The sequence below is a fragment of the Siphateles boraxobius genome, unplaced genomic scaffold (assembly GCF_051911475.1).
Source record: "Siphateles boraxobius isolate OS27281-9 unplaced genomic scaffold, OSU_SipBor_1 3, whole genome shotgun sequence".
NCBI lineage: Eukaryota > Metazoa > Chordata > Actinopteri > Cypriniformes > Leuciscidae > Siphateles > Siphateles boraxobius.
Window position 1 is genome coordinate 84349 of NW_027508919.1, and position 27961 is coordinate 112309.

The 27961-nt window shown below is 34.9% G+C and overlaps 1 protein-coding gene across 3 annotated transcripts; it reads right to left on the bottom strand.

Annotated features, from left to right (window-relative positions):
* On the bottom strand, positions 1-26267 carry acsl1b (acyl-CoA synthetase long chain family member 1b). 3 transcript variants are annotated; one of them, XM_077247226.1, is made up of 21 exons: positions 26165-26267; positions 18921-19133; positions 17621-17735; positions 16002-16066; positions 13233-13334; positions 12415-12514; positions 12133-12308; positions 10199-10231; positions 10045-10096; positions 9740-9813; positions 8696-8773; positions 8455-8589; positions 6197-6331; positions 5776-5871; positions 5626-5698; positions 5129-5217; positions 4093-4209; positions 3705-3848; positions 3521-3622; positions 2540-2611; positions 1-1753 (listed from the first exon to the last, which is right to left on the bottom strand). In XM_077247226.1, the coding sequence occupies exons 2-21, from the start codon at positions 19113-19115 to the stop codon at positions 1613-1615; spliced, it is 2094 nt and encodes a 697-aa protein (XP_077103341.1). In that variant the 5' UTR covers positions 19116-19133; positions 26165-26267; the 3' UTR covers positions 1-1612. The 3 variants fall into 3 exon arrangements, with proteins under 3 accessions (XP_077103341.1, XP_077103342.1, XP_077103343.1); XM_077247227.1 differs by lacking the exon at positions 26165-26267 and adding an exon at positions 21762-21918; XM_077247228.1 differs by lacking the exon at positions 26165-26267 and adding an exon at positions 21640-21674.
* Between the last annotated feature and the right edge of the window lie 1694 nt (positions 26268-27961).

A 27961-nucleotide genomic window follows, 5' to 3' on the forward strand; every position in this document is an offset into this window, starting at 1 on the left:
TTCATTAACCATAAATCAGATTTAATTTCAATCATGTACATCTCTTGCAAGGAAAATTTACATTAATATCAAGATAATGTATTTGAGTACAAGAATCTTTGTTTATCAGAGTCATTTTAAAGAGTTTTGTTTGCCACACACACATGCGCGCACACACACACACATACACACACACACACACAGTTTATTTGGCTTATCTACAGGTCATTTCACACAAAAGATGAATCGTGATTAAAACAAACGATAAAAACAAAACCTGTGCATAATAAACACAAAATTACAATGAACATGAAGCACCGACCATCAATGAAATATAAGGACGCATCTGGCAAGCTCCTAACAATATGAGATAGTCAATTAATATGAGATAGTCATATTAATATAATACACCTGAAAACAACATAATATCATCTGCCATTAAAGCCTTTAAATAAATAAGCATGTATGCAACAAAACTAGATGTGGTTTGTGCTGTCTTAAAAATAATCATATAGACAGCATATGGCTTATACAGGTACTCATATTAATCACCGTTCATTGATATTTGGCTGTGTTTAAACTTAAGGCACGTTCAGGCCAAGAACAATGACTATGACGATGCGTATTAAAGCAGGATGGATTCTGATTGGCTGTCACTTTAATCGTTCATCAGGCTGTAAAAAAATCATTTATCAATGATATTATTTCTCAGTCATTATCGTTATAGTTGTGGACTCTGCTATTCCTTTATTTTTTAGTACTATATCTTTATAGTTATCGTTATATTTATCCTTGGCGTGAGCGGGCCTTATTCATGAAACACAAGCAAAACTAATTTGAGTAAATCATTCATAAAAACATATTATGAACCATTTGTACAAGGCACTTTTCTTTGGAACAATATGTAGTTTTATAAAAGTTCTACATAAATATGAAGAAAAAAAAAACTGAACAGATTTGCTTTGCTAGTGTTTCTTGAATAAAGGCCCGATTACAGTCATTTTTTTTATAAAATAAAAAACTCTTCCCTTTTTTTATTTGATTTACCTCATGTCCTGAAAAAGACTCAGACCATTTAAACTACTGGAAGACAAAATCTTGAAATATTTCCCACTTTCCACCAAGTGTTTTTCACTTCAAGTCGATTCTGAGGTACAGTAATATATTATTAGCTTTGTTTGTTAGCATGTGTGCGTTTCCACTCTCACCAATAACACTCAAATGCAGCTGAAGTCCATTAATAAGGCACATTTTTTTCCCTGAGACTGTAAAAATATTTCTCAAACACACATATACACAATGTGAGATCGTTACAAGAAGCTGAATTTAAAAATGTGAGGCCACAAACTTTTAAAAATGATGTTTGGCTTTTCTACACATTATATCATCAGAAGAAAATTGCACTCAAATTAAAGAGGAATATTTGTGTCTTTAATAACATAATTAGGTGTTTGATTAGGTTTATCCTCTTTCTTTGCTCTTGAAATAGTCAGATGGTGTGAAAAATGTGCCTGAGTCGAAGCCTTTGAGTTACAGAACGGATCTAGGGTATTTAATCGTATTAAACAACACAGGCTCATGAAGTTTCTGATCATGAAACCCCGATCAGCTCATCTAAAGCTCTTCCTCTGCTTTACATTTTGATGTTGGAGTAAAGCTGGTCGATCTGTGTCCTGAAGTGATCCCTGAGATCGGCACGTTTGGCTTTGAGGGTGGGTGTCAGGAGGCCGTTCTGGATGGAGAACATCTCAGTGTGTAGAACAATGTCCTTCACCTGAACGTGAAGATGATGGAAAACGTTCATCGTTTAATAAATCATTAATATACACACTTTCGGTCAAAGGTTTGAAATAATTACGACTTTTTAAAAGTCTCTTCTGCTCACAGAGGCTGCATTTATTTGCTGAAAAATCCAGTAAAAACGGTAATATTGTGAAATATTTTTACAATTTAAAATGTGTAAAATCAATTTCAAAATTAAAATTTATGTGAATATATAGTAATTTATTTTCTGTGATCAAAGCTGAATTTTCACTGTCATTTTCAGTGTCACATGATCCTTCAGAAATCATTCTAATATGATGATTTGCAGCTCAAGACACATTTCTGATTATTATCAATGTTAAAAACAGTTGTGCAGATTTATATGTTTGTGGGAACTATTAAACATTAAAAAATCAAGATCTTATTCAACAAGAATGCATTAACTGTAATGCATTAAAATTGCACTGTAAGCTTATAAAACAGTCATAACGTAACATTTTTCAACTAAAACCATTAATTGTATCAGATCAATAACTTCTCAATTAATGAGCAAATACACATTAAAGTTTCGAATGTTACAATGCTACTAATTTGTTACCCCATTTTTTTCATAAAAAAATTCTGCAATTTTTTTTCAAATTTTAAAGCAATTCAGCAATTTTAAATTGTAATAATATTTCACTGTTTTGACTGTATTTTTGATCAAATAAATGCAGCCTTGGTGAGCAGAAGTGACTCTTTCAAAAACATTAGCAAATCACAACTTTATACATTTCATTATAAAGCCGAAACTCACCTGTTCAAAAGACTTCAGGCCACTTTCTTTACCCAATTTGACAATGTCCTCCAGAATAGCTTTCTTTACCTCCTGAAAACATCACACATTTATTTATTTATTAAAGGTGCAGTGTGTGATTTTTAGAAGCATCTAGTGGTGAGGTTACGAATTGCAACCAACAGAAGTTACGGTGGCCGACAGGAAAATATGTCGTCGTCTGAGACAGCAGAGAGTAGCAGTTCAGCAATGAGGTTTCTTTACAAGGATACATTAAGAAAGTATGTTTACTTAATTATTCAGTAAAACTACTGTATATGTTATTGTGAATATTATTGTTACTTGTTCATCATCGTGTCAGTGTTTTATTCGCTGAACTAAGCTTGCTTCCTTGCACGAAGAACAACATAGTAACGAAACGCGTTTGTCCGTTTAGGGACACCGTAGAAACATGTCTGCGCATTTCAATGATCGGGAACCCGCGGTGTGTGTAGACAGAAACTGCTGCAGAAACTAAGGTAATACAAATATAACGGTTCATTAAGTAAGGTCTTTATACACCACTGAAAACAACTTTTTCAAGGTAGTGAGGAAACGTGCTCTGTAGCGCTGTGTGTGTGTTCGCTGTAGCGCTGTGTGTTCGCTGTAGCGCTGTGTGTGTGTTCGCTGTCGGCTACGCTAGAAACAAGACGACACAATATGTCGACCTCCATAGAAGGGGGCGCCCGCGGTTTTGAAGATATAAATGTCTCATTCTAAGCTAATAAATACATAACGGTTCATTATGCAAGGTCTTTATACAACACTGAAAACATAGTTATGGATCTTATTATTGCATTTCTGTCAATAGATCCTCAGAAATATTACACATTGCACCTTTAAAGATTTATGGAAAAATGAATCAATTTAATTCAATACCCAAATATACCAACACATACAACTTCCTGAAAAGCGAACAAAGTGCAAATGGTGACATGTGCGAGATTTGTCCGTTTTTAATACCTTATTTCTGCACAGTTCTTCATATGAGCCCTCGATGCCTCTCTTCTTGGCCCAGCCGGGCAGATAGTCTGGATCGGGAACAATGATGGCAACCAGACAGGCCTGGAGAGAAAGATAAAGTAAATAAATAAATAATAAACAGCCAATTTATAGTTATGCCTCCATCTGAGCGTTACAGTCTCACCTGCAGACTGTCTCCGTGTACGAAGGCCTGCGACACGGCTTCACTCCTGATGTAAATATTCTCGATCTTCTCTGGAGCGATGTATTCTCCCTGAGCCAGCTTAAAAATGTGCTTCTTACGGTCCACGAGCTTTAGAGTGCCATTCTGCAATAAAAATATGGAGCAGATTTATGCGCGCCTCCTGTTTTTACAATATAAACATATTATATCCTTGGCATATCCAATTAATGTTTGATTAAAAAAATGCAGCCTATATTCTACATGCAAGTCATTTAATCAGCTTCATCATGCTTTATTATTATTATTATTATTATTATGCACTAAAATAGTGGATGTAAATCCTTCATTAGAATAAAAAGTGCTTGTAAACACAGAAGGAAGGTCTTACGGGAAGCCACCTGCCGATGTCTCCTGTGTGAACCCAACCACCGTCATCAAGTGCTTCCTTCGTCTTCTCAGGGTCTTTCAGATATCCCTTAAAAACATTAGGACCCCTCACACACACCTGCCAGAAAACAACAAAAAACTGTCAAATGTGTGAAAGAACACACACATGCACACACACACACGCACACGCACACGGGATAGTATAGTTCAAACTTAAACCATAAAGAAACCTCTCTCATTTATATTTAGTTTAAAGTGCCCTATTATGTATTTTAAAGGCTCCTAATGTTATTTTAGAGTCTCCTACAACATGTGTCCGAGCATCCAAGGTCAAAAACACATTATTTTTCTCATAATCTCCACTGCAGCTTCAGCTCTTTATCTCAGTGTATGAAAACCTTCAAGGATTCAGTGTCTCTAAGCCCCGCCTCTCTGAGAGCTGCTCTGCTCTGATTGGTCAGAAAGCAAACGCTCATTATCATATCTGAATCTCAGCTCTTGACACACAGTGACACGAACAGTAACGATGGCGTGGGTTTTACCGTATCAATCTCAGAAAACAGCGTCTTCTCGACATGAACAACACGAACCAAACTCTTCCAGTCTCAGATCAACTAGTGTTTGAGGGCGGGGCTAAGAGACGCCGTCAGCCAATCAAGACCAGAGACTGGCATTATGCTAATTAGTTACAAACCTTGATAGGTTCAGCAGGAAGTGAGAGTGGAATTACTGACGACTCTTTTCAGTTCAGAATCAATTCATTCTTTTAGTGACACAATAACTCCATTTATCTGCACTTTGATATGAAACTTTGCAGACCTTTTACATTCACAAACAGCTCTATTACACACTGCATGAAAGGGAATATTCGAATAAGCATAATAAGGGCACTTTAAGTTGAAGTACTAAAATAACTAAAAAATTTAAAAAAATAAAAACACAACAAAATTATTATAACTTTAATTAAAATTACAGTGAAACCAGAAAAATGAAAATAGGAACTATCATAGTATTAACACTGACACACACTCACACACCTCTCCCTCGCCGTTAGCACCATAATAGTTCATCTCTGCCACATCCACCAGCTTGATGTCATTACAGGGCAGAGGAGCTCCAACATGACCTGCAAAACACCAGAAAACAGTCAACATGCACATGCAAGTGTGTGAGTGTGCGGGTCTGTGTCTGTAAAAATGCAGAAAGTTTAGTGTGATGTGAGAGAATATAGAGTTTGTAAAGTATAAAAACAATTAGGTCTATGGAAAGTCCCCATGAAACATGAACACAACATGCAAGTATGTGTGTGTGTGTGTGTGTGTAAATGTACGTGTTGTGTACATTGAGTGTAGTGATGTGTTTGTGTGTGTGTGTGTGTGTGCTGCCCCCTGTAGGCCAGTGTTGGTGGTCGCGTGGTCGTGTGTGTCGTGTGTGTGCATGTGAGTGTGTTAGAATGTGTGCGTGTGTTTGATGCATGTGAATGTATGTGTGTGTGAGAGAGCGAGTGTGTGTGAGAGTGTGTGTGTGTGTGTACCTGCAATCCAGTCTCCTGGTAGAGTAACGGTGCTGCCGGCAGTGCATTCAGTCTGTCCGTAGCCTTCATAAAACTGTGTGGAAACAACATTTACCTCACAGCACTGTGGTAAAACACATCTAAATGTGTGTGTTAAGAGTTAAACTGCACCTGGCAACCCAACGCTGCTCGCAGGAACGTGAGAACCGGCGCTGAAACCGGTGCGGCTCCAGTCACCATCATTCGCACGCGACCACCAACACTTGCCTACAGGGGGCAGCACACACACACACACACAAACACATCACTACACTCAATGTACACAACACTGGGAAATATAAAGCAAAATGTATGTAAACTGTACCAAATGGTAGACTATTTTCCACTGACTTAATGGGCAAACTCTCTGACTTTAATACAGAACAATCGTAAAGCTGTTGAAAAGGATACTTGATGTATTATACAACTGATTGATTTTTTTAATACAAAATGCAGAATTGTGTATGATGATTATTGATGATATTGTTATTGTCACTGCAATAAAAAAAAACACATTTCAGCAGAGAAGACGCAGAAAGGAGGTCAACAATACCTGGACTTTCTTGAAGATGATCTTGTCCCACAGACTGTCTCTCCTCATGATTCCTCTCAGCATCTCGGCCTCTTTCCTCCTGAAGGCGAACTCCAGCACGCGTCTCTTCAGGGAACTGTTGGCCTGTCCGTAGATCTGAGAGATGAGAGTGTGTCACTGCATTACTGACCGCACTGGACCATCAACACACGGACACACACACGGACGCGGGGAAACGTCACTCATCATACAGGGAGTCGACGGGAACGGTTAGGACATATTTTACTCAGGACAAAATTTTAATTTTAAAAAGTCATTTTAACTACAAAAAGTAAACAAATCGATAAAGAAATATTATTATTGTAATAATACTATTGTACTGTAAAATAATAAATGTAGTATTTAATTATTATTATTCAAAATAATATTTGTATTTACTTATTTTAATAAGAAATTAAACACATCAATAAGGAAATATATTACTATTGTAGTGATATTATTGCACTGTAAAATAAAAATGCGTTATCATAATAATAATAATAAATAATAATTATTATAAATTAAAATCAATAAAGAAATATATTACTATTGTAATACTATTGTAAAAAAAATCATCATTAATAATAAATTACATAATAATAATAAATATTTTATAGTAATATATTTTATTATTATTTTAATTATAATATTTACATTACTATTTAAAATATGTTTTATTTTATTTTATTTTGTTATTTTATTTAAACAAATCAATAAAGAAATATATTACTATTGTAATAATACTATTAAGTATAAGTATAAGTAAAATAAGTATTTGATCATAATAATCTATATTTTAAAATAATATTGGTATTTTATAATAATATATTTTATAGTTATTTAAATTATAATAATATCAAATAATAAATAATATTTTTTTGCTATTATTTTAATTTGGGCTGCACAATATTGAAGAAAAATGCAACAACTGGTTGAATAATGAGATATCCGATATACAAGGGTTATTCAAATACATTTGCAGGGGGGCCAAACTAGGAAATTCCAAAATTTGTGAGGGCCGGACGGACAAATTGATATCAGCTAAAGGAAATTAAAATATACTATATGTATATACTAAGGTACATAATATATGAAATAAAATAAGGTACATTATTTTTTTGGATCCTTTATTATTTCAACACATTCAACTTGTATTGATTAGGCCTACAACAAAGTGCACAACTGCAAATACTGAGACATATACACATCTTTTACAGTAAACATAAGTAATAGCATATATATATATATATATATGAATCAAACAATCAAAATAAAGCTGTCATAAGTGCAAAACTGCAACTGCAGTTTCAAGTATCAAATCTTATTTGGGGAAATAACATTCAAATATCCCTTAAGTATATCTTTCAGACAGTGAGTACACATTTTAAAACTAGAAAAACATTTCAAGTGTACAGTAAGTACAAATCTGCTAAATATGTGCTGTAAACATACTCTTGATGAAAACTAATAACAAGAATACTTTTTTCGGTACAAAACCCGCCAATTGCACGCTGACTTTGCTCAAAAGAAGTTACCATTCTGTCTATTCTACGTTGTCTCTCCACTGAGCCCTCTTGGTATTGCGCAGAAAAAACTAATGTTTTGTAGTATAATGTCTCTTCACATTATATTCTTGGGCCACAGCCACTGATTCGTTGCACAGTAAACACACAGGTCTATCGGTCCCTCGCTTGCTTGCCGTAGTTGGCACAGTACTTCTCCGTCCATTCACTCTGAAACTTACGATTTTCTCTGTCAACTTTGCGGTTTGGCATTGACAACGCCATGTTAGATGCATGTGTCATAGGCAGCGTGAGAACATCGAATCAGTGAGAATGAGTGTTTGTCACCATGGAGACGACCTGCTCCGCTCTAGAATATTTACCTGTACTCTTGTCTGTGCGCCGCGGCAGATTTGTAGATTATTTATTTTATTTTTTAATCTGCCGCGGGCCAGAATAAATTTCAATCGGGCCAAATTTGCCCCCGGGCCGCTATTTGAATAGGCCTGCGATATACCATTCGATATTGCTTTAAGTGTGTAAAATGCATTTTAATTATATTTATGCATTTTAAATATATTTGAAAAAGCAGCAGTTTTTCCCCCTCTGCTTTACGCACATGGGTCATGCTTTTGGCAAGAAAATATGAAAATCAGTATAAATATGCAAAATTACAATCGTGTTTCCAGTAGCATGTTTAACCCAGTCTCTGATCACTACGACTGTATGTTTGCTCACCCTGTCAAACATGCGGTTCAGCAGACGAGGAACCACAGGGAATACGGTGGGCTTCAAGGTCGTGAGGTCGTCCATCAGAAAGCGGATGTCCCCCTGGAAGAATCCGATGCGAGCGCCGTGCACCACAATCACACCCTGGGGAACAGCATCGTGTCACAAGCAATGCACCCTTTTTTAAAATCATAAATCATGCATTTCTTGAAAACAAAGCTTGAATGAAAGAAAAGCGCCGTGAGCTTGCCTGTACGACTCTCTCGAACATGTGTGCCAGTGGCAGATAGGAGATGTGCGCGTCCTGAGGGCTGATGGGACAAGCAAACTGCAAGACAAAAGTGATGTTTTATCCTAAATATTCTGAAACGGTCACATATCACAGGTCCAGTCACTCTTGAGGATCACTTCTTAGTTCTTGCAAATAAATGATTACATTTAACTCTTTCACTGCCATTGAGGGAACTCGACAGAAGCACAGGTGAAGAAGCAGAAGAAACAAGCGATAGCATATGTAAGCAGATGCATATGTAAAATAACACGATCATCAATATTAAACAGCATAAAAATCAATGAAAGTTATGAAAATTAAGAAACGTATCCACATTCAAGTTTTGATCAGCTAGAATAAAACGTTTAAAAAAGAAAAGAAAAAAAAGTTCAGCAACAAAATATTCTGCGCGGCATTTATTTATTTATTTATTTATTTATTTAAAAAAATTCAAAAAAGGTTGACAGGGAAAGAGTTCCCCATCAAATAAATTATTACATTATAAAATTACAAATAAAAAAATTCAACAAGTAATATGCAATGTAAATAACATTTTTTTACATACAAACATACAAAATTATTTTAGGTTTTATTAATATTTTGAATTATTTTTTATTTGCATATTTTTTAAATATATTTTTCATTTTGAATTTAGTTAAAATTTCAGTAATTTTGTTGTGAGTTTTTTTTTCCCATTTTTATACGTTTTCTTTTTTTTAAATATAGTTTTTATTAATTTTTATTTCAGTTTTAGTTTTAGTTATTTCAGTACATCAACCTAAACAATGAAAATGAGAACAAATAGTTTTTATATGTTTATATATGTTATTTCATTTCAGTTAAGATTTATGTTATTTCAAGCAACATACATGTTTTTTTATGGTTTTAGTTTTAGTTTAGGAACTTCATGACAACTTTTTGGTTAAAGTTTGTAGCCAAAAGGTGATAACACCAGTCCCAGCGCTTCAAATCCGCACGTTCTCTTGTATAGTGTGATTGCAGGGCTGTTATAAGAGACGGTACCTGTGTGACCCGGAGGAAGGCAGCCGTGTTGGACACGATGTTCTTGTGTGTGAGCATCGCCCCTTTAGGGTTTCCTATGAGAAACACAGACCAAACCACAGATGTTGTGCCCATCATGGCATTCAAATCACATGTGGTTTTATTATGTGAGTAAAAACAGTGCGGAATAAACAATTCATTTTACAGTTTAGCTTCATTATAAAAAGTTAAGCAAATGAAAAATGATTTTTTTTAATGAAAAATGAAATCCCACAACTGGCCAATCAGAATCAAGTCACAAACCTATGATGCAAATGTCATCATACCTGTGGTTCCACTTGTAAAACAGATAATGGCCAAATCATCAGGCTGAGGAGGCTGTAAACACAGAATATACAGAGAGGATTCAATTAATACAGAGAATTATATTGGAAAATTAAAAAAAGCAATATACACTGAAAAAGCAACTATGATACTGACCGCAGGACGCTGTCGATGAGTCTTGCCGATATTCTGTAAGTGGAAGAGAAACTTATTTAAATAAATGAAGGAGACGGAGGAAGTTCAACGAAACAGGAAGAAACTGCAGACGTGAGTGAGGTTTGCGGTGAACAACTGAGGAAATACAGACTGAAACGCACACACACACACACACACACACACAAGCACAGCAAACTCGTCTCGTTCAGGGAGATATAAAACTGAAGGAGAATTAAAAAATTAAAAATTAACAGTGCAAATCAGGATTTCCTTTCCTTAAGTTGATATAAAAAGCTGATAATTAAATAATAAAATTAATTAAAATAAATAAATAAATAATAAACTAAAAACAATCGAAACACTAACTAAATATGTTTGTGTATATATATTTTAAAAATATATATAATATAATTTATATTTATATATTAATATAATAAAAGAAATATATATAATTAATACATAAAAAATACATATAATAAATTTAAAAAAATATATATATATATATGTATATAATAAAAAAAAAATATATATATATATATATATTTTTGGACTATTATATTTTTGTTGTATTGTAGTGTGTTTTTATTTTTTTTAATTATATTGTATTGCCTTGTGTTGTTTTCATTGTGCAGCACATTAGACATTGATTAATAGTGCTATATAAATAAAATTATATATTAACATGTAATATGTAATATGAAATTTTAACCAGTATCAGAGAACCATGAACAAGCAAGACTGTTATTAAATTATTGAAATACTAACTAATCTCAAGTAAATATTTTAAATCAAATGGGTTCACTGACAAAAAGAAATGAGAAAGTGAATCCCTGGTTTAAGGAAAACTTTCCAGGAAGTACAAGCAACTACTATTGATAGAAAGAATAAAACTTGCTTAAAACTGCAGTGTCAGACACATGAACAAATATCAAACCAGTGTGAATGTTCTGCCATGTAATCATGGCTAATTGCTTAATTAAAACATTCATTAAAATATTTATGAAACACTAACAAAAACTAAACGTAGTGTTAGCATGTGTTTTTGGACATCATCATACTAATACTGTGGATTTTTGTTACTATGATATTCCTTTGAAGTACCATGCAAATGTTATGGCACAAGAATAAGATAATAATGCATATGAATGATAATCAATCATACAAATCCATCAGCAGACATGCTTTCATCCAAAGTTGCGAATTTAACTTTTGGAATATGGCATTAAACATCTACGAAGAAAGCAGCGTCTCCATCCCATGTGTTCAAGAGAACAAAATAGTCACTTCCTGGAAATTTTGCACAAAATATCATATAATACAATAAAAATGGAAGTTGCTGCAATCGCGGAAGAAACTGTGGCTCGTCTTTCCTCCATCATAAATGAGTTGCATCTCTGTAAACGCTGTCATGTTCTCCTGCGTTCAGATGCTGGGTTTAGGAACAAAATCATGTGAGACGCTTCTGGAGGGAATTAAACCAAATCATTCTGATGACAGACTTTGGCTCAGGCGTTTCAGAAACACCAAACCAACATCTGAGATCCTGCGATGCGATTGGTCCGCTGGTTGCTCCAGTTATCCAATCACAGCCTCTGCTGAGGCAAAGTCCCCTGAGAGTGTTGTTATGCATCGGTAAAATGTGTTTCCATCGTAGTTTCTTATCGGATAAAAAAAGAATCATGTGCCTAAACTGAGCACATGTTTTTTTAATGCACAATTTATGTGCATATTGGCCCTTTTTATGCAATATCCCAAGATTTTAATGAAAATAGGTAGATTGAAAAACACGATTTTTTCAGGAATTTCTATAAATAGACGTTTAAATGTCACTGCGTTCCAAGAGCAAACGATCAAGACAAACACACACCACTAGACGCAAACACACACATCGATCTCGCTCAGTGGGGTCAAGCACAGACTTGTGTTTTATTCACCTCTGCGTCTCTCAGACTGATGATGTCGATGCCACACTGCTGTCCTCGGCTCACCAAATCAGCCTCGAAGTCTTGGATGAGGATCAGGGTTTTGAGCGAGTGCTGTTTGCCGGAAACACAGTCCAACAGCAGCCTGGCCTTCTCGGGGACGTCACACACCACTGTAGAGATACAGGCTGCAAAGCACATACACACATATGCATGATGCATGACGCATATCTGCATGCATACTAAAAAATCAATGACTGATGAATAGATAAACTGCATGAGGAATTGACGTACTTTTGTCGAGGACGTAGCTTATGGCTTCTGTGCCCAGGGTGTCGTACAGAGGAACTGATATCAGAGAGTATGTGTAGCAGGCCAGCTCTGAAATCGTCCACTGGGGAAAGATTTAGGACATTACACACAAAATATTCACAATCTCTAAAAGGATGAACGGCATAAACCATATGAAGAGTGGTGGAGGAAAGAAAACACACACAGATGTTTTCAGTGCAATCTGCTGGTCACACATGAGGAATACAAAATTACACAGAAACTCAAGGCCGGAGTTTTTAATATTGTCATTTCAATTTCAATTTAAGATGAATTTTATCCTTTAAAGGTGAAGTGGGTAATTTTTGCACCACCAAACAGAATAATTAATTAAGTGAAGATAAAGAATATATATATATATATATGTGTGTGTGTTACATATGATTAAAAAAAATACTTTAAAAAATAAATTTAAATTATTAAATAAATAATAAACAGGTTTTTTTAAAACTTCCTTCTGTCATTGGTCAGGCAAAGTCTCAAAAACTGATGCTACTTGAAAGAAAAAGTACTTTAATATTGAAAAATATTGCACACTTGACCTTTAAATAAGTTTTTATAATTTAAAATTGCCTTCATTTTTATCATTTATAATTTACATCATTGATTTAAATCTGTTCAAAATCTAAACACACTGTAAAAAAATATTATTTGTTATCAACTTTTTTCTTCTGTCAAATCAACTTTGGTTGAGATAAAATAATATTTTGAGTTTTGGTTGATTATACTAATCTCTTTCTACTATTAATTTGTGTGATAACCCCATATCTCAGAGCTCTGACCTCTGGTCTGTTCTGAGAGAAGATGCCGATGTAGGGATCTCCGTTTTTCGAGTGTCCTTTGTGTAGAAATGCCGATCCCAAATTCTCTGCTCGCTCAATCACCTGAGGAAGACGAGATGACAAATAACACAACCAAAGAAAACGATTAGTTAAATGCAGTTCACTGAACACAAGAAGGAGGGAGAAAATAAAGCAAAAGATCAAAGAGTACCATAAATATGTTAAAAAATTCAATTCCAATTCAAAGAACTTTGATTTTCCTTATGATAATAATAACCCTGGTGCATGCATACATTTATGCATTTCCATGGGAATCTAACCCATGACCTTGAGTTTTCCAGTGTCGTGCTACAGGAATGCAGTAACGTGTTCAGTTTAACAAGAAACTAATAATCAGAGAAGCCAGGATTGGAAATGTCCTGTGTCAGTGCAACCTTTACAACCGTGTCGACAATCTCCAAAACCTGCACTAAAGTGGTCTGGAACGCTCTGGGACGCTCTGATTACACATGACACACACTGAAGGACACAGTGTCTCTCTGCACGAGTCCTTCAAAGCAAAGGACGAATTACTTCACAGGTTTTACAGCGTGCTGGATGTCAGTCCAGTGACTGGAGTTATCATTTTAAGTTATTGTGAAATGACCAGACCGAGTAACTTATTAACCTGAGAGCTATGAGAAGAGTAAACGTGAGCTATACTAAATTCCAATGCTCAATAATAAAGATGGGCGGATGGCTAGGCGGCAGTGCGAAAGACTTTCCGGATTTTATATTAGTACTTTTATGTCTAGCAAATGTATATATTTGGTTTTCTGTGATGTGTTGAATGTTGTGAATTCTGCTGAGATTTAACCCTCTGGTGCAGTTCGTCATTATTGACTGAAAAAGTTTACGTTTAGGTTTTTTGAGAATTTTTTACTTCATCAGAATGAGCCGAAACTTGGTAAAGATTTTGGCAATTGCTATGTGAACTCACACTCACACACTCTCTCACACTCACTCACTCTCTCACACTCTCTCACACTCACTCACTCACTCACTCTCACACTCTTTCACTCACTCTTTCACACAGTCACACACACTCACTAACTCACACTCACTCACACTCTCACACACACTCACTCACTCACTCACTCACTCACACACACCTCACTCACACTCACACACTCTTTCACACTCACTCTTTCACACACTCACTCACACTCACCTCACTCACACTCACTCTTTCACACTCACTCTTTCACACTCACTCTTTCACACTCACTCTTTCACACTCACTCTTTCACACTCACTCTTTCACACTCACTCTTTCACACTCTCACCTAACTCACACTCACCTCACTCACTCTTTCACACTCACTCTTTCACACTCTCACCTAACTCACACTCACCTCACTCACACTCACCTCACTCACACTCACCTCACTCACACTCACCTCACTCACACTCACTCTTTCACACTCACTCTTTCACACTCTCACCTAACTCACACTCACCTCACTCACACTCACCTCACTCACACTCACCTCACTCACACTCACCTCACTCACACTCACCTCACTCACACTCACCTCACTCACACTCACTCTTTCACACTCACTCTTTCACACTCACTCTTTCACACTCACTCTTTCACACTCTCACCTAACTCACACTCACCTCACTCACTCTTTCACACTCACTCTTTCACACTCTCACCTAACTCACACTCACCTCACTCACACTCACCTCACTCACACTCACCTCACTCACACTCACCTCACTCACACTCACTCTTTCACACTCTCACCTAACTCACACTCACCTCACTCACACTCACCTCACTCACACTCACCTCACTCACACTCACCTCACTCACACTCACTCTTTCACACACTCACTCTTTCACACACTCACTCTTTCACACTCACTCTTTCACACTCACCTCACTCACACTCACTCTTTCACACTCACCTCACTCACACTCACTCTTTCACACACTCACTCTTTCACACACTCACTCTTTCACACACTCACTCTTTCACACACTCACTCTTTCACACACTCACTCTTTCACACTCACTCACACTCACACTCACCTCACTCACACACTCACACACACACACACACACACTCACTCTCACTCTCTCACTCTCACTCTTTCACACTCACTCTTTCACACTCACTCTTTCACACTCACTCTTTCACACTCACTCTTTCACACTCACTCTTTCACACTCACTCTTTCACAAACTCACACTCTCACACACTCTCACACACTCTCACACACTCTCACACACTCTCACACACTCTCACACACTCACACTTTCACACTCACACTTTCACTTTCACACTCACACTTTCACACTCACACTTTCACACTCACACTTTCACACTCACACTTTCACACTCAAATCATGGACATTATTCGAAAAGGTTAAATGATCCTGAAAAAATAAGTCACACTTGTGTTGTTCAAGGTCAAAAAAGTTGACGAATTTCATGTACTGGAAGCATTTGGTACTGCAGCCTAACAAAATCTTACTGAAAGCTCATTTTTTGGAGATATCAACCTCAAATTTGGAACACATAAATTAATTATGAACAAATTATTGAATGTCACCATTTCTAGCAAAAATGTGTTTCTGAATTAATAGCTGCTTCACTTTTTTTAATGCATCAATTTTTGTACTGAGGTAAATGAAAACATATTTAAATATTTACAAAAGTGCAAATCAATTACAGAAGAGTGTATAAAACAGATATGGATGCATAAGTGTTGTATACCTCCGAATATGAAAGCCATTCATACGGCTGCTTTGGTTTTCTGGATCCCAGGCAGGGGCCGTTTTCTGAAATGTAAAAATATATACATTAAATTTTGTTTTGAAAATTGACCGTTTGAATTTTGCAATAGTTGTTTTTATGTATTCAACATAATGTGACTACTTTACCACAGGTTGACATCACATTTCATTGCAAAATGTAATTATACCATTGCCCAGATTTTTATATAAAATTGGATACACAAGTCTGTCCAACTTTAACCGCATACATACACTTGCATAGGGTGATATATATATATATATATATATATATATATATATGATATAACAAATCTTGACTGCATCGTAATTTTTTTAAAACTATATTATCATCCAGCTCAAAGCTGCTAAATTATAAGGCATGAAGATATTATTAGATACAGATATATTTTACAAAGTCTTGCTGTTGTTTTCAGGCTCTACTAGAACAGGTTTTCCCGCATGAATGTTGATTATTTTCCTCATATTCTCTATTGTTGCGGCTCTTCTCTTCCCAGTCTGTCAGTAACGCTCTGTTTACTTCTGTCTCTATGAAGCCTCTCCTTCTGAAAAGCACACTGTGCTCTGATTGGTCGGCTGGATCAGTGTGTTGTGATTGGTCGAGCGCTTCGAGTGTGTTTGGGAAATGTCCCGCCCCTTACCATAACCACCAGTTTAACACACTACTAACTAACTCAACCAGGCCCCGCCCCTTTATTCTGCGTATGAATTATTATAATGAGGAATATTGTGACATGTTCGTTCCCGGGAGAAACTCAAGACTACAATGGAGGCATTTCAGGAGTTCAGAAACACTGACACTGATATAGAGAAGAACTGTGACTTTACAGAGATTTTTAATGCTTAAAAAGCAACATTACACACTGAAGAGAGATCAGCATGTGAAAAAGCACATTTTCGCTTCACCATCATGATTTTCATCAAAGCTGCTTTGTAACAATGTGTATTGTGAAAAGACTTGATATGACATTCGTCACGATATCACTACTCAAAGTGAAGCTTTAAAGGGTTGAAATTAGGGGTGTAACAATATATCGTAATCCCAAAATGCAACATGTATCGTGGATAGTGACAATATATATTGTGTATAATTCAACCGAAATAAAAATTACTGTGTGAGAAAAAAATTCAAGTTTACAGAGCTTTACTGTCAGTACTAGATTAAACTACTATATACAATGTTGAATATAATGTATAATAATGCAATGGGGGAATATTTGTGGGTCCTGATAATGCCAAATGTCTGTTACCAGTAAAAAGTGGCCGACATTATTTTAAATATATCTAGTCAGTGACAGAGTGCATATTCCTCTAAAATAATTTTGCTTCAGAATCATGAATATGTTTATTCTGGTGTCTCTATTGTCCTGTGCATTGGGTTATCAGGATCAAGTCCAAGCATATTAATTTACACCCACAATGTAATATAATAGTTAGCATTTTAATCAATAGTACATTTTTTGTTAATCTTTTATCATAGGTCTTGGAGAATCATAATAATATCGTATCGTGATATGTATCGTATCGTGACATGAGGGTATCGTTACACCCCTAGTGTAAATAAAACTGAAGAGTACGTACTCGACTCCCTCAGGCCCCTGTGAAAGCACTCATACATGGTCTTGGCGTCTTCGTAGAAATGGGTCATAAGCGGGCCTCCGTTTAAAATTGCACTTCGACGAGCGAACTCTTCCCCCTGATTGACCAAAACACAAATGCAACCATTAAATATCATTTACAGTCGCTAGGACACATTTCTCAATACTTAGGTCACTTTTTCAAAACTCTTCACACAGTGAGCACAACAGAAGCATATGTGGGCTAAACTGTGGATCATTTATCATTGCTTTAGCACAAAATGCATTCAATGACTACATCTTTCAAATTACATTAATTCTTTTCTCACTTCGACACAACAACCGCCAAAACTCTGTGTGCTTACAGGCCAATTTGCACATGCTTACCTACTGTTTCCAAAACTGGTCAACTTAAGCTCAAAACAATAACATGATACAAAACTGAATATGACATTTGCTACATTTCTACAGTAATATTGTAATGAAATATATTTCGAATCTAAAAATGAAATGCTATAAAAACAATTGGACCATCCACAGCTGATTCCTATTGTATCTGTATCGGTGAATGGTGTGTATACAAATTCTTGTATTTTGTAATTAGTCTGTGCAACAAAAAAAAAAGACATAAAATATATTGAAGCACTGCATCATGTCTGATTCATTCCAGTAACATATATTTCAGTGAATTCTAAACAGTAGAGAGGTCAAGTCAAGTCAAGTCACCTTTATTTATATAGCGCTTTTTACAATACAGATTGTATCAAAGCAGCTTCACAGTGATAACATGAAAATAATATAACAGAGTTTGTTTCTAAAAGAAAATTGCGTCAACGTCCACCTTAAGTAAGGCAGATCAATAATATTATTGAATATTAAATGTCCCAAACTAAGCAAGCCAAAAGCCAAGGCAACAGTGGCAAGGAACCAAAACTCCATCAGGTGACAGAATGGAGAAAAAAAAGAGGTGTGCTTGTTTTACAGAAGAAAACATTGTATAATGCTACCTGTGTTAGTGTTTTTTAGGTCATTGTTTTGTGGATGAAAGTGTGTTTGTTGGCTGTCAAACACTATTGCGTGTGTGATTGAAGAATATGTTGATTTGAGACATGTATGAAGTGATTTGGTAGTTTAAGTGCATTTTGAAAGTGAAATGAACTGCTGTGCCGAGCGGAAAGTTGGTTTTGAAAAAGTGACCCAAGTATTGAGAAATGTGTCCTAGCGATTGTAAGAAACTGCTTTAATATTAAATCTGTGATTGCAATGACAGGATTTGAGTTGATCTCAGTGGCGCGTTCACTCACCGGGAGCTCGACGGACTGCATGCTCAGGTCACAGGGCGGTTTGAGGGCTTTGGGTCTCGTGGCGTACCAGTACGCCGTGAACGCGGTGAACGCGCCCATGCCGAGGAGTGTGTTGGTGGAGAGATTGCGGAAATAATCCCGGACCTCGGAGAACTCAGGGATCCTCATCTGCTTCAACAGCTCGTGTGCCTGCATGACGACAGCTGACTCAATCTGTGGAGGACAGCAGGGTTTGTTTAATTTTAATATCCATTCTGTCTGTCACAGAGCAGAAATTTGCCTTGCTCACTGGTTTCGTACATAAATACATCATAAATACTTACATATTAATAAACACAGAATTTCACTGCTTGCATAATTCTAATTTATGTAGCGCTAGAATGCTATTTCAAAGGCTCCTAATGTTATTTTAGAGTCTCCTACAACATGTTTACATCCATCCAAGGTCAAAAACACATTATTTTTCTCATAATACCGTATCAATCTCAGAAAACAGCGTCTTCTCGACATGAACAACACGAACCAAACTCTTCCAGTCTCAGATCAACTACAGTGTTTGAGGGTCAAAGGAGACATATATGAAATTGTAACGTATTTATACTTGATGCTAGTATTTGTTGCATTGCTTTTAATTTTTTGTTGATGTCCATTTTATCATGTAATGAGAAACTAATGCAAATTATAATGGAAGATCCTAAAAATAAAAAATAAAGTAATTGTGCTTATTTGCCATGTAAATAATTCCCCAATCCAACAACATATAAAAAACAATAAAATGCTTAATTTGGTCATTAAATATTTTAGTTTGATTTTTTGGATGAAAATCAAAGAAAATATGAGACATATTGAAATAATCTTGTCAAAACACGAGCAATCAATTGGTGAACTGTGACATTATCTAAACAAATCAGTGATGATGGGTCAAACTCAAGCAACTATCAGATGTTGTGTAAGGTTATGTTAACCTACTACACCTGTAATTCAACTAAAATGAAGCTTTGCTTACAAACTTTAACAGCAGTTAACTCCTCTAACATGTCATTAAACCTTACAAAACTTTACAAAACCAGCACCAAGACCTCCAACTAGTGTTCACAAAATGTTCCTGTCCCCCAAAATTGTATTACTGTAACAACAAAATCTCATTATGTTTTTGGCATGATACTTTTCAAATGTACTTTACAATTTAATGCCTTTTATTTTCACATTACAGTATTTCATTTAAAAAAATATTACACAAAGCAGACCCATTTTAATGGTCCTAAAAATAGATGTCATTTTCATATATTTCACATTTTTTATTGATTATGTGCTGAAATATGACCCAGACATGTTCTTGTGTTCTTACATGTTCTTACGATTCATCCACACTATAAAAAAAGATGAAGAATAAAACAAAAATTACTGTAGTACGTTTTACAAGAAAATGTATTTCCGTTATTCTACTCCAAATGACATGTTTAGGTATGTGTTATTTGCAGTTTCTTCGTAATTATTTATGAAATTTACTGGCAATTTCTGAGATTAAAAAAAAAGTAAATCCTACACAGGGTTATAATTATAACTGAAACCAAAACTAATAAACTAAAAACATTTTTAAAAAGTGCTACTTCAAATTTTCACAATTTTACCAGAAATACACATTTTATTTCAGCTAGTTTCCCATTTTTCATTTAGTTTAACTTGATTTACTAAACTAAATAAAATAAATGACAACAAAAAAACACAATTACTAAAATTTTAACTGAAATTAAAATAAAAACAGAAAATATAAACAAAATTTAATATATATATAAAAAAAATAAAAAAAAGATACCAAAATAACGCCAATTTTTTCCAATGCTTTGTTTTGGCTATGTCTTGCAATTCTGACTTTACAACTTTACAAGTTTATATCTCACAATTCTGACTTTTTATACATTGCAATTTCGAGTCTATATCTCTCAATTTTGACTTTATGACTTGCAATTTCAAGTTTATATCACGGAATACTGACTTTCTGGTTTGCAAAATATAAACTCGCAATTGCGAGAAAAAAAGTCAGAATTCCGAGAAAAAAGTCCGAATTGCAAGTTTATATCTTTATAATTGTGGGGAAAAAAGTCAGTTTACATTGTGCAATTATGAAAAAAAGAATAGTCAGATTAAAAGATTTTTCCGTGGCGGAAACAAGCATCCATAGAATACTGAAGTGTTCCAACTAAACATTTTGATCATATTCGAATCAATTATTATAACTAGAAAAAGTTTCATTTGAAGCAAGCTAACCCAGTTAGCATCAGCAGCATTAGGTAAGAGACTGGATGTGAGTCACCTTGCTATGCTATATGTGATTCATGCTAAACCGTGCAAGGACGCGTTACTCCTTTAACCTCTCACCCACTTCTATTCTTACAGCCCCGGGGTAAAACGTCCTGCCCTCACACACACATACACACAGCATGAAACCCTAGTAACTGCATACAAACAACACAAAGAGTTAAATCCAGCTGCAAAAAAAAATAAAAAAATCAATATGCTTTCATTCAGAATCAAACAGAAAACACTAAATTATTATTTTTGTCCTGTCAAAAGTAATTTGTACTATGAAATATAGTTTCTTCAACCCCTCAGCACAGACCAAAACACGCCTGACTGTCCTTCATCACAGTACAGCTGCTGACACACACACACACACACACACACACACACACACACACACACACACACACACACACACCTGAGACTAGCAGAATAAGGTACATAGAAACGTAAGTGCCGCTGTGTCTCCTCCACCCAAAAAAGGCAAAGGCAAAGGCAAACCATCTTAGCTAGGACAACACACACACACACACACATCACCTGAGACTAAGGTAGGTCCACACGTAACCACTGCGACACGAAGGTGAAATGAATGACCAGGTGAAGGTAACAGCTCTTCAATCTGAACAACTTCAGGTTGAGTTTATGTGCAACCGAGGCTCAGACTCCTTATTGGACACACACACTCTTAGAACATGCTGTCTCAGCCAATCACAGAGCAGGAAGTCAGACGAGCAACCGACCAATAGTAAAAGTGCTAAGATCAAAAAACACAGCTGACTAGATATGACTGTAATTGTGTCAATACTCAACAAGAAAGACATGTTGATTACATCAGGCTGTGATAAAAGTCCTGTGATTGAATGACCCACATTACTGATGCTTCAAAATACACTACCGTTCAAAAGTTTGGGGTCAGTAAGATTACAAAATATGTTTTATTCAGCAATGTTGATTACATTGATCAAAAGTTACATTTATTATGATGCAAAAGATTTCTATTTCAAATAAATGATTCCTGTTCATCAAAGATTCGATAATAATCATAAATTTTTCTTGAGCATCAAATCATCATATTATACTGATTTCTGAAGGATCATGTGACACTGAAGACTGGAGTAATAATGCTGAAAATCCAGCTTTGATCACAGGAATAAATTACATTTGACTATAAATTCACATTAGAAAACAGCTATTTCATATTGTAATAATATATCACAATATAACTGATTTTATTGTATTTTTTGATCAAATAAAAAGCCTTTGGTGGTGATCAAAAACATTAAGAAATCGTACAAACCCACAGTTTTTAAAATCCCCCTGTGGTGAAAATCATCGATTCCAGCGTGTAATGTTGTTTATATGTCTATGTGGTGTTTTTAATACGCTTTAAGACAAACCATGTGTAAATTCATAAGTCGACAGCATTTCTGAGTATTTTCACCTTAAAACTGCAGTGAACCAAAGACAGTCTCAAAAACACGCTTTGAAATCGCTGACGTCACAAACTACCTTGTAACCAATCAGATCAACGTGTGATCGTCAACGAGTGGATCTCTGAGTGAGTGAGTGAGTGAGTGGAGGCGGGGCTCATTTGCATATTCATAGAACCGCGCATACTAAATGAGGCAAGGGTTTCAAGTTACATTCAAGAAGATAAGGCATGAAGAATTTTTTAAAGGAAAAAACATTTAAGTATGTCATTTTGGTGATCAAAGATGAGTTTTAAAGGATAAAATGATTGACTACAGGGGGACTTTAAGCAAAGTTTAAATCGCTAAATATCGGCCTAGCTGATATGGCTCAATCAAAACCTATGATAGCATCACTCTTCTGTTCAGTTATCGGCTTTTTCCTCGTTATCTCATGGGTTTGGTGTCGACCAGTCAAGAGAAGCTGACAAATACAAACACAGTCTCATTCCACTGCACTTTCCAGGGCAAAGGTAACGTAACCACGTCCTTTAAACTCCTGTGACGTGCAAGACCAATGACAGACCCTCGGGCCGGTCACCCGATGGGCCAGACGATCCTCCCCTGCTGCTATTTAAAAACAGTGGCACAATACATGGAAAACAGTGGCATGAGGGCGAGTGGAACAGATGCAGATATATATTCAAGGCATGCAACTTATGACGAGATACCAGACATGTGACATCCACATGAGGCTTGAGAACAAGACAGCTTTACACTGATTTGAGGCGTAATATGAAGGCTTTTTATTGAGCAAAGATGCATTAAATTTGATTAAAAGTGACTGTGAAGGATATTTAAATAAAATGTGTTCTTTTTAAATGTTGTATTCATCAAAGAATCCTGAAAATTGATAGGCTGATAATCAGGAATGTTTCGCGAGCATCAAAACATCATATTTGAATGATTTCTGAAGGATCATGTGACACTGAAGTTTTTGCGTAAATAAACATTACGAACATTAAGGTTATTTGCATTTTAATGAGATTTCCAACTAAATTCTTCTATCACACTAGGATGATTCATTATACATTAATTTTTACTGTATTTTGTCAAAAAATATATATTATAATTTTTTTGCATACGGGCATTACAACAAATATTAGCATTAAAGTTTGAGGTTGGTAAGATTTTTTAATTGTTTTTGAAAAAATGTCCACCTATTTCAACTTAAAACTGATTTGATGCTCAAGAAACATTTCTGATTATTATCAATGTTAAACATCTATTTTAAGGATTATTTTGATAATAAAAAAGATTTTTTTAATCACATTATAAGTCTCTTTAAAGTCACTTATGATCAATTTAATGCTTCTTTGCTCAATAAAAAGTGTTTGAAAAAAACTTTTGCAACCAAACTTTAAAGACTAAATAATGTGCTTAATTGTGATGAAAATGCACCTTAAAAAAATGAGATTTTTTTACGCAAAACAAAATTTCTTCTAGACTTTGGTGTGAAATATGACCCACACAACCCAGACATGTTTATAGATATTCATCAGTCTAGATAACATTCAATATAAGGAATGTTTACATAGTTTCAAAGCTCAAACAACAGACAAGATTGCATCATTTTCTGTCAAACAAGTTCATGATGACAAGTTCAAATCAGGCTGGATTGAGTCGCTCGCCTATGCAATGACCATCAATATATATTGATCAATAAATAAATAAATGTTGATCAGTCAATCAGCAGATTTATCTTGGTGTCTTTGATTCAGTATCTAAAATATCACCTATATATATATATATATATATATATATCACAATAATGATGAGCCTGTTGCATTATGGGTCTCCGGATCACAATAAACCTGTGTGTTAAATCTGACAGGCCGTATCAGTCTGACCTTGTGATATCTCCACACATAGTCACATGTCTGATCAGGTCAAAGGTTGAGTTTGTTGACAAAATATATCATGCCATTTAAACTTTTGACCTTCATACATAATGAATGTATGCATACAACAATCAAAAGCATAGATTATTAATAAAGACGAACAGATGTGAGGTACAGGAAAACATTCACACGCTCCTTGTCATTTCCAGTTTCCACCAAACCTGTTCATTAGCAACACAATGATCACACTAAACAAGCTCTGCAAGAACACGGAGAACGAGGCTTTCACCACAGAAGAAGAAAAGGATATTGCAACTTTTTATCTCGCAATTCAGACTTTATACCTTGCAATTCCAAGTTTAGATCTCGCAATTGACTTTCTCACATTTCCTAGTTTATAACTGATAATTCTGACTTTTTTTCCTCTTGCGAATTTCAAGTTTACGCTATATCTCGTAATTGACTTTCTCACGTTTCCAAGTTTATAACTCATAATTCTGACTTTTTTCTTGCAATTTCAAGCTTTCAACTTAAAGTCAATTACAGTTTATAACATGTAGCCTAACTGACTTTCTTTGGTTTCAAAGTTTATAACTCTCAATTATTTCTTGCGATTCCAAGTTTATATCTCATAATTGACTTTCTCACGTTTCCAAGTTTATAACTAAATAATAATAATAATAATTAATAATAAAGTTTATTGCTCAGAAAGGCCTTTTTTAAAATTCCATTATTTTTTACTCAATGGTAGAAAGAAACAAGTTTCCATACCAAAGCACCTTAAATAGAAATAAGACGTTGCATAAACATGATGAAACCAACCATTTACACAACCACAATGAGGAAAAGAGACAATCTATGATTATTATAACACTACGGCTTCACAATGTTGGCAAATCTTAAAAACCGCATTGGAAAGTGAGATTCTTTCCAATGAAAGCCTGTTGTTTAATACTTATACTAAGTTTATACCTGTTGTTTATACTAAACTTTAATGTATGCACATTCCCACATGTGATTTCTGCAGGTTAAATGGATGCTGGGAATGAAAACAAAGAACAGAAACATGGCTGTTGTCATAGAACAAGGTCAAAAGGGTCATGATAGATATTATGCAAGACGACATTCAATAACAACCTCAATAAAAACGTTAAAACAGATCAATGTCTATGAGGAAAATTAACATCTATAATTCCAGCTGTGTTGAACCACGCTATTAACGCATTTAGAGGTCAGAAAGTTAAATTAAGAATTTGAGTCATAGTTTATAGTCAGACACACATGACAGATGACGACGTGTCTCTAATTCACAAACCAAGAAATATTAAACACAGAGTCACGTCAGTCAGCATACAGGACACATGCAACATAAAAAGAATTAAACTCCACACAATGTGCATTCGTTAAATTATAAAATGATCTTTCCTAAAAGCAACAATAACTAATCACTCAGCTGCATTGTTCATTGTGTTCATAGTGTCACACACACACATGCACTTCTGCAGTTGTCCATATGCAACATGGACACGTCGACATGAAAACGAAGTTGCTATGGTGCGATGCATTTCATTATGCACAAGTACTAACATGTTTCAAGTAATGCAAATGATCTTTAGTTTGCTCTACTGACCTGTATGAGACCGAACTCTTCTGATAATCGCACATGCGTGTGTCTGACGGCGAGCGTTTACTACTTTTCCCGTGTTGTTGGGTCACCAATCTCTCAACCAATCAGAGGCGCCGTACGAATAGAAAGACTGTTAGGAGGTCTCTGATTGGTCGCTTGTTTGACTCGCAGTAACCCACGTTTACAGACTCGTTTACCTTTGTACAGACTTTCACAAGCGGGCCAATATCATATTTATACTCAATAAATGCACCTAAGATATAGATGATTGAGCTGTGTTGATGAGTTTATGTGTCAAATATTTCATATTTATGATAAATAGTCAAGTTACAGGGATAGCATATTTGTACATGCGTATAGTTTAATATTATGTGTATGTACTGAGTTTTATACTGTTTATGATATGGATTTATTGGAAGCGACTGATCAAAACGGCAAAATAGCGACACTTAGTGTTTAAATATGGTACGACATGATGTAATAAAGTATTTGAAAAAACAGCCAAACCAGAAACCTCCAATATAACGCTACTTTTCTTTTTAACAATGCATAACAGGTTTATTAGTAACAATAAAAAATAATATTCCGTTATTTTGCCTAAAAAAGTGTTTAATAATTTTTTGTATTCCTTTTCCATATATATATATATATATATGTGTGTGTGTGTGTGTGTGTGTGTGTATAATACTTCAAAACATTTATATAAATGTAATCCTTAATCTACTTCAAACATTTGAATAAATAAAATATTATAAGAATAGTTCAAATATTTATAAATAAATACTATACTTTAATAAATGAATACTTTAAACATTGAAATAAATAAATAAATAAATGAAATTCTTAGAAAACTTCCAACATATAAATAAAGAAAAGATTATTAGAATACTTTAAAAACTTCAATAGATAAATAAATAAATGTAATTCTTAGAATATTACCAATATTTAAATCAATAAATAAATGTAATTCTTAGAATACTTCAAATACTTAAATAAATACATAAAAAAAATTGAGCCCTTAAAACTTATAAATAAAACTAGAATACTTAAAATAATTCACAAAACTAATTCTAAGGATACATAAAACCTTTAAATAAATAAAATTAATTCTTAGAATATTAAAACATTTAAATAAAAAAACGAATTCTTAGAATACTTGAAACATTGAAATAACAAAAAAAAACTAATTTTTAGTTAAAACATTAAAATACTTCATTTTACAGAATTTCTATTGGCATGAGATGAGCCAGTTCTGTATGCATCTCAATAAAATGAAGTCAAGCGGTTAAGAGTCAGAGGTTTCTGTGCGCTCACAGAGGCCCGTTTCTCTGAAACACACATGGAACAAGCAGACCTTTATACTGTCTGTGCAGTTACTGTATTGCACAGTCCCGGAGGATCCCTAGCCAGTGTTCCTGCAGGAAACCAGGCGATAGTCCTTGCATATGTTTTGAACAAAATCAAGAAATCAGCTATTAGTGAGTCTAACAAGTGTACATGCACTTTTATTTGTCCTCTGATCTCAATAAAGAAACCTCAGGTGTCCACTAGAGGGCGATCAGTCCACTGGAAACTTTTGAAAAAGAGATTATTTTATTGGAACTATTATCATATATGATAATAATACAAAACATTGTGTTTTAAAACCCTGTAGATTCAAGCAGCAAACAAACACAGACAGTCACATACAGTACAAGCTCGAAACAAATGAACAGATTCACTAACTTACAATTAACTAACACTATGTTTTAACAAATAAGAGGTGTACACCAGATCAAAACTCAGTCATTCGTCATTCCT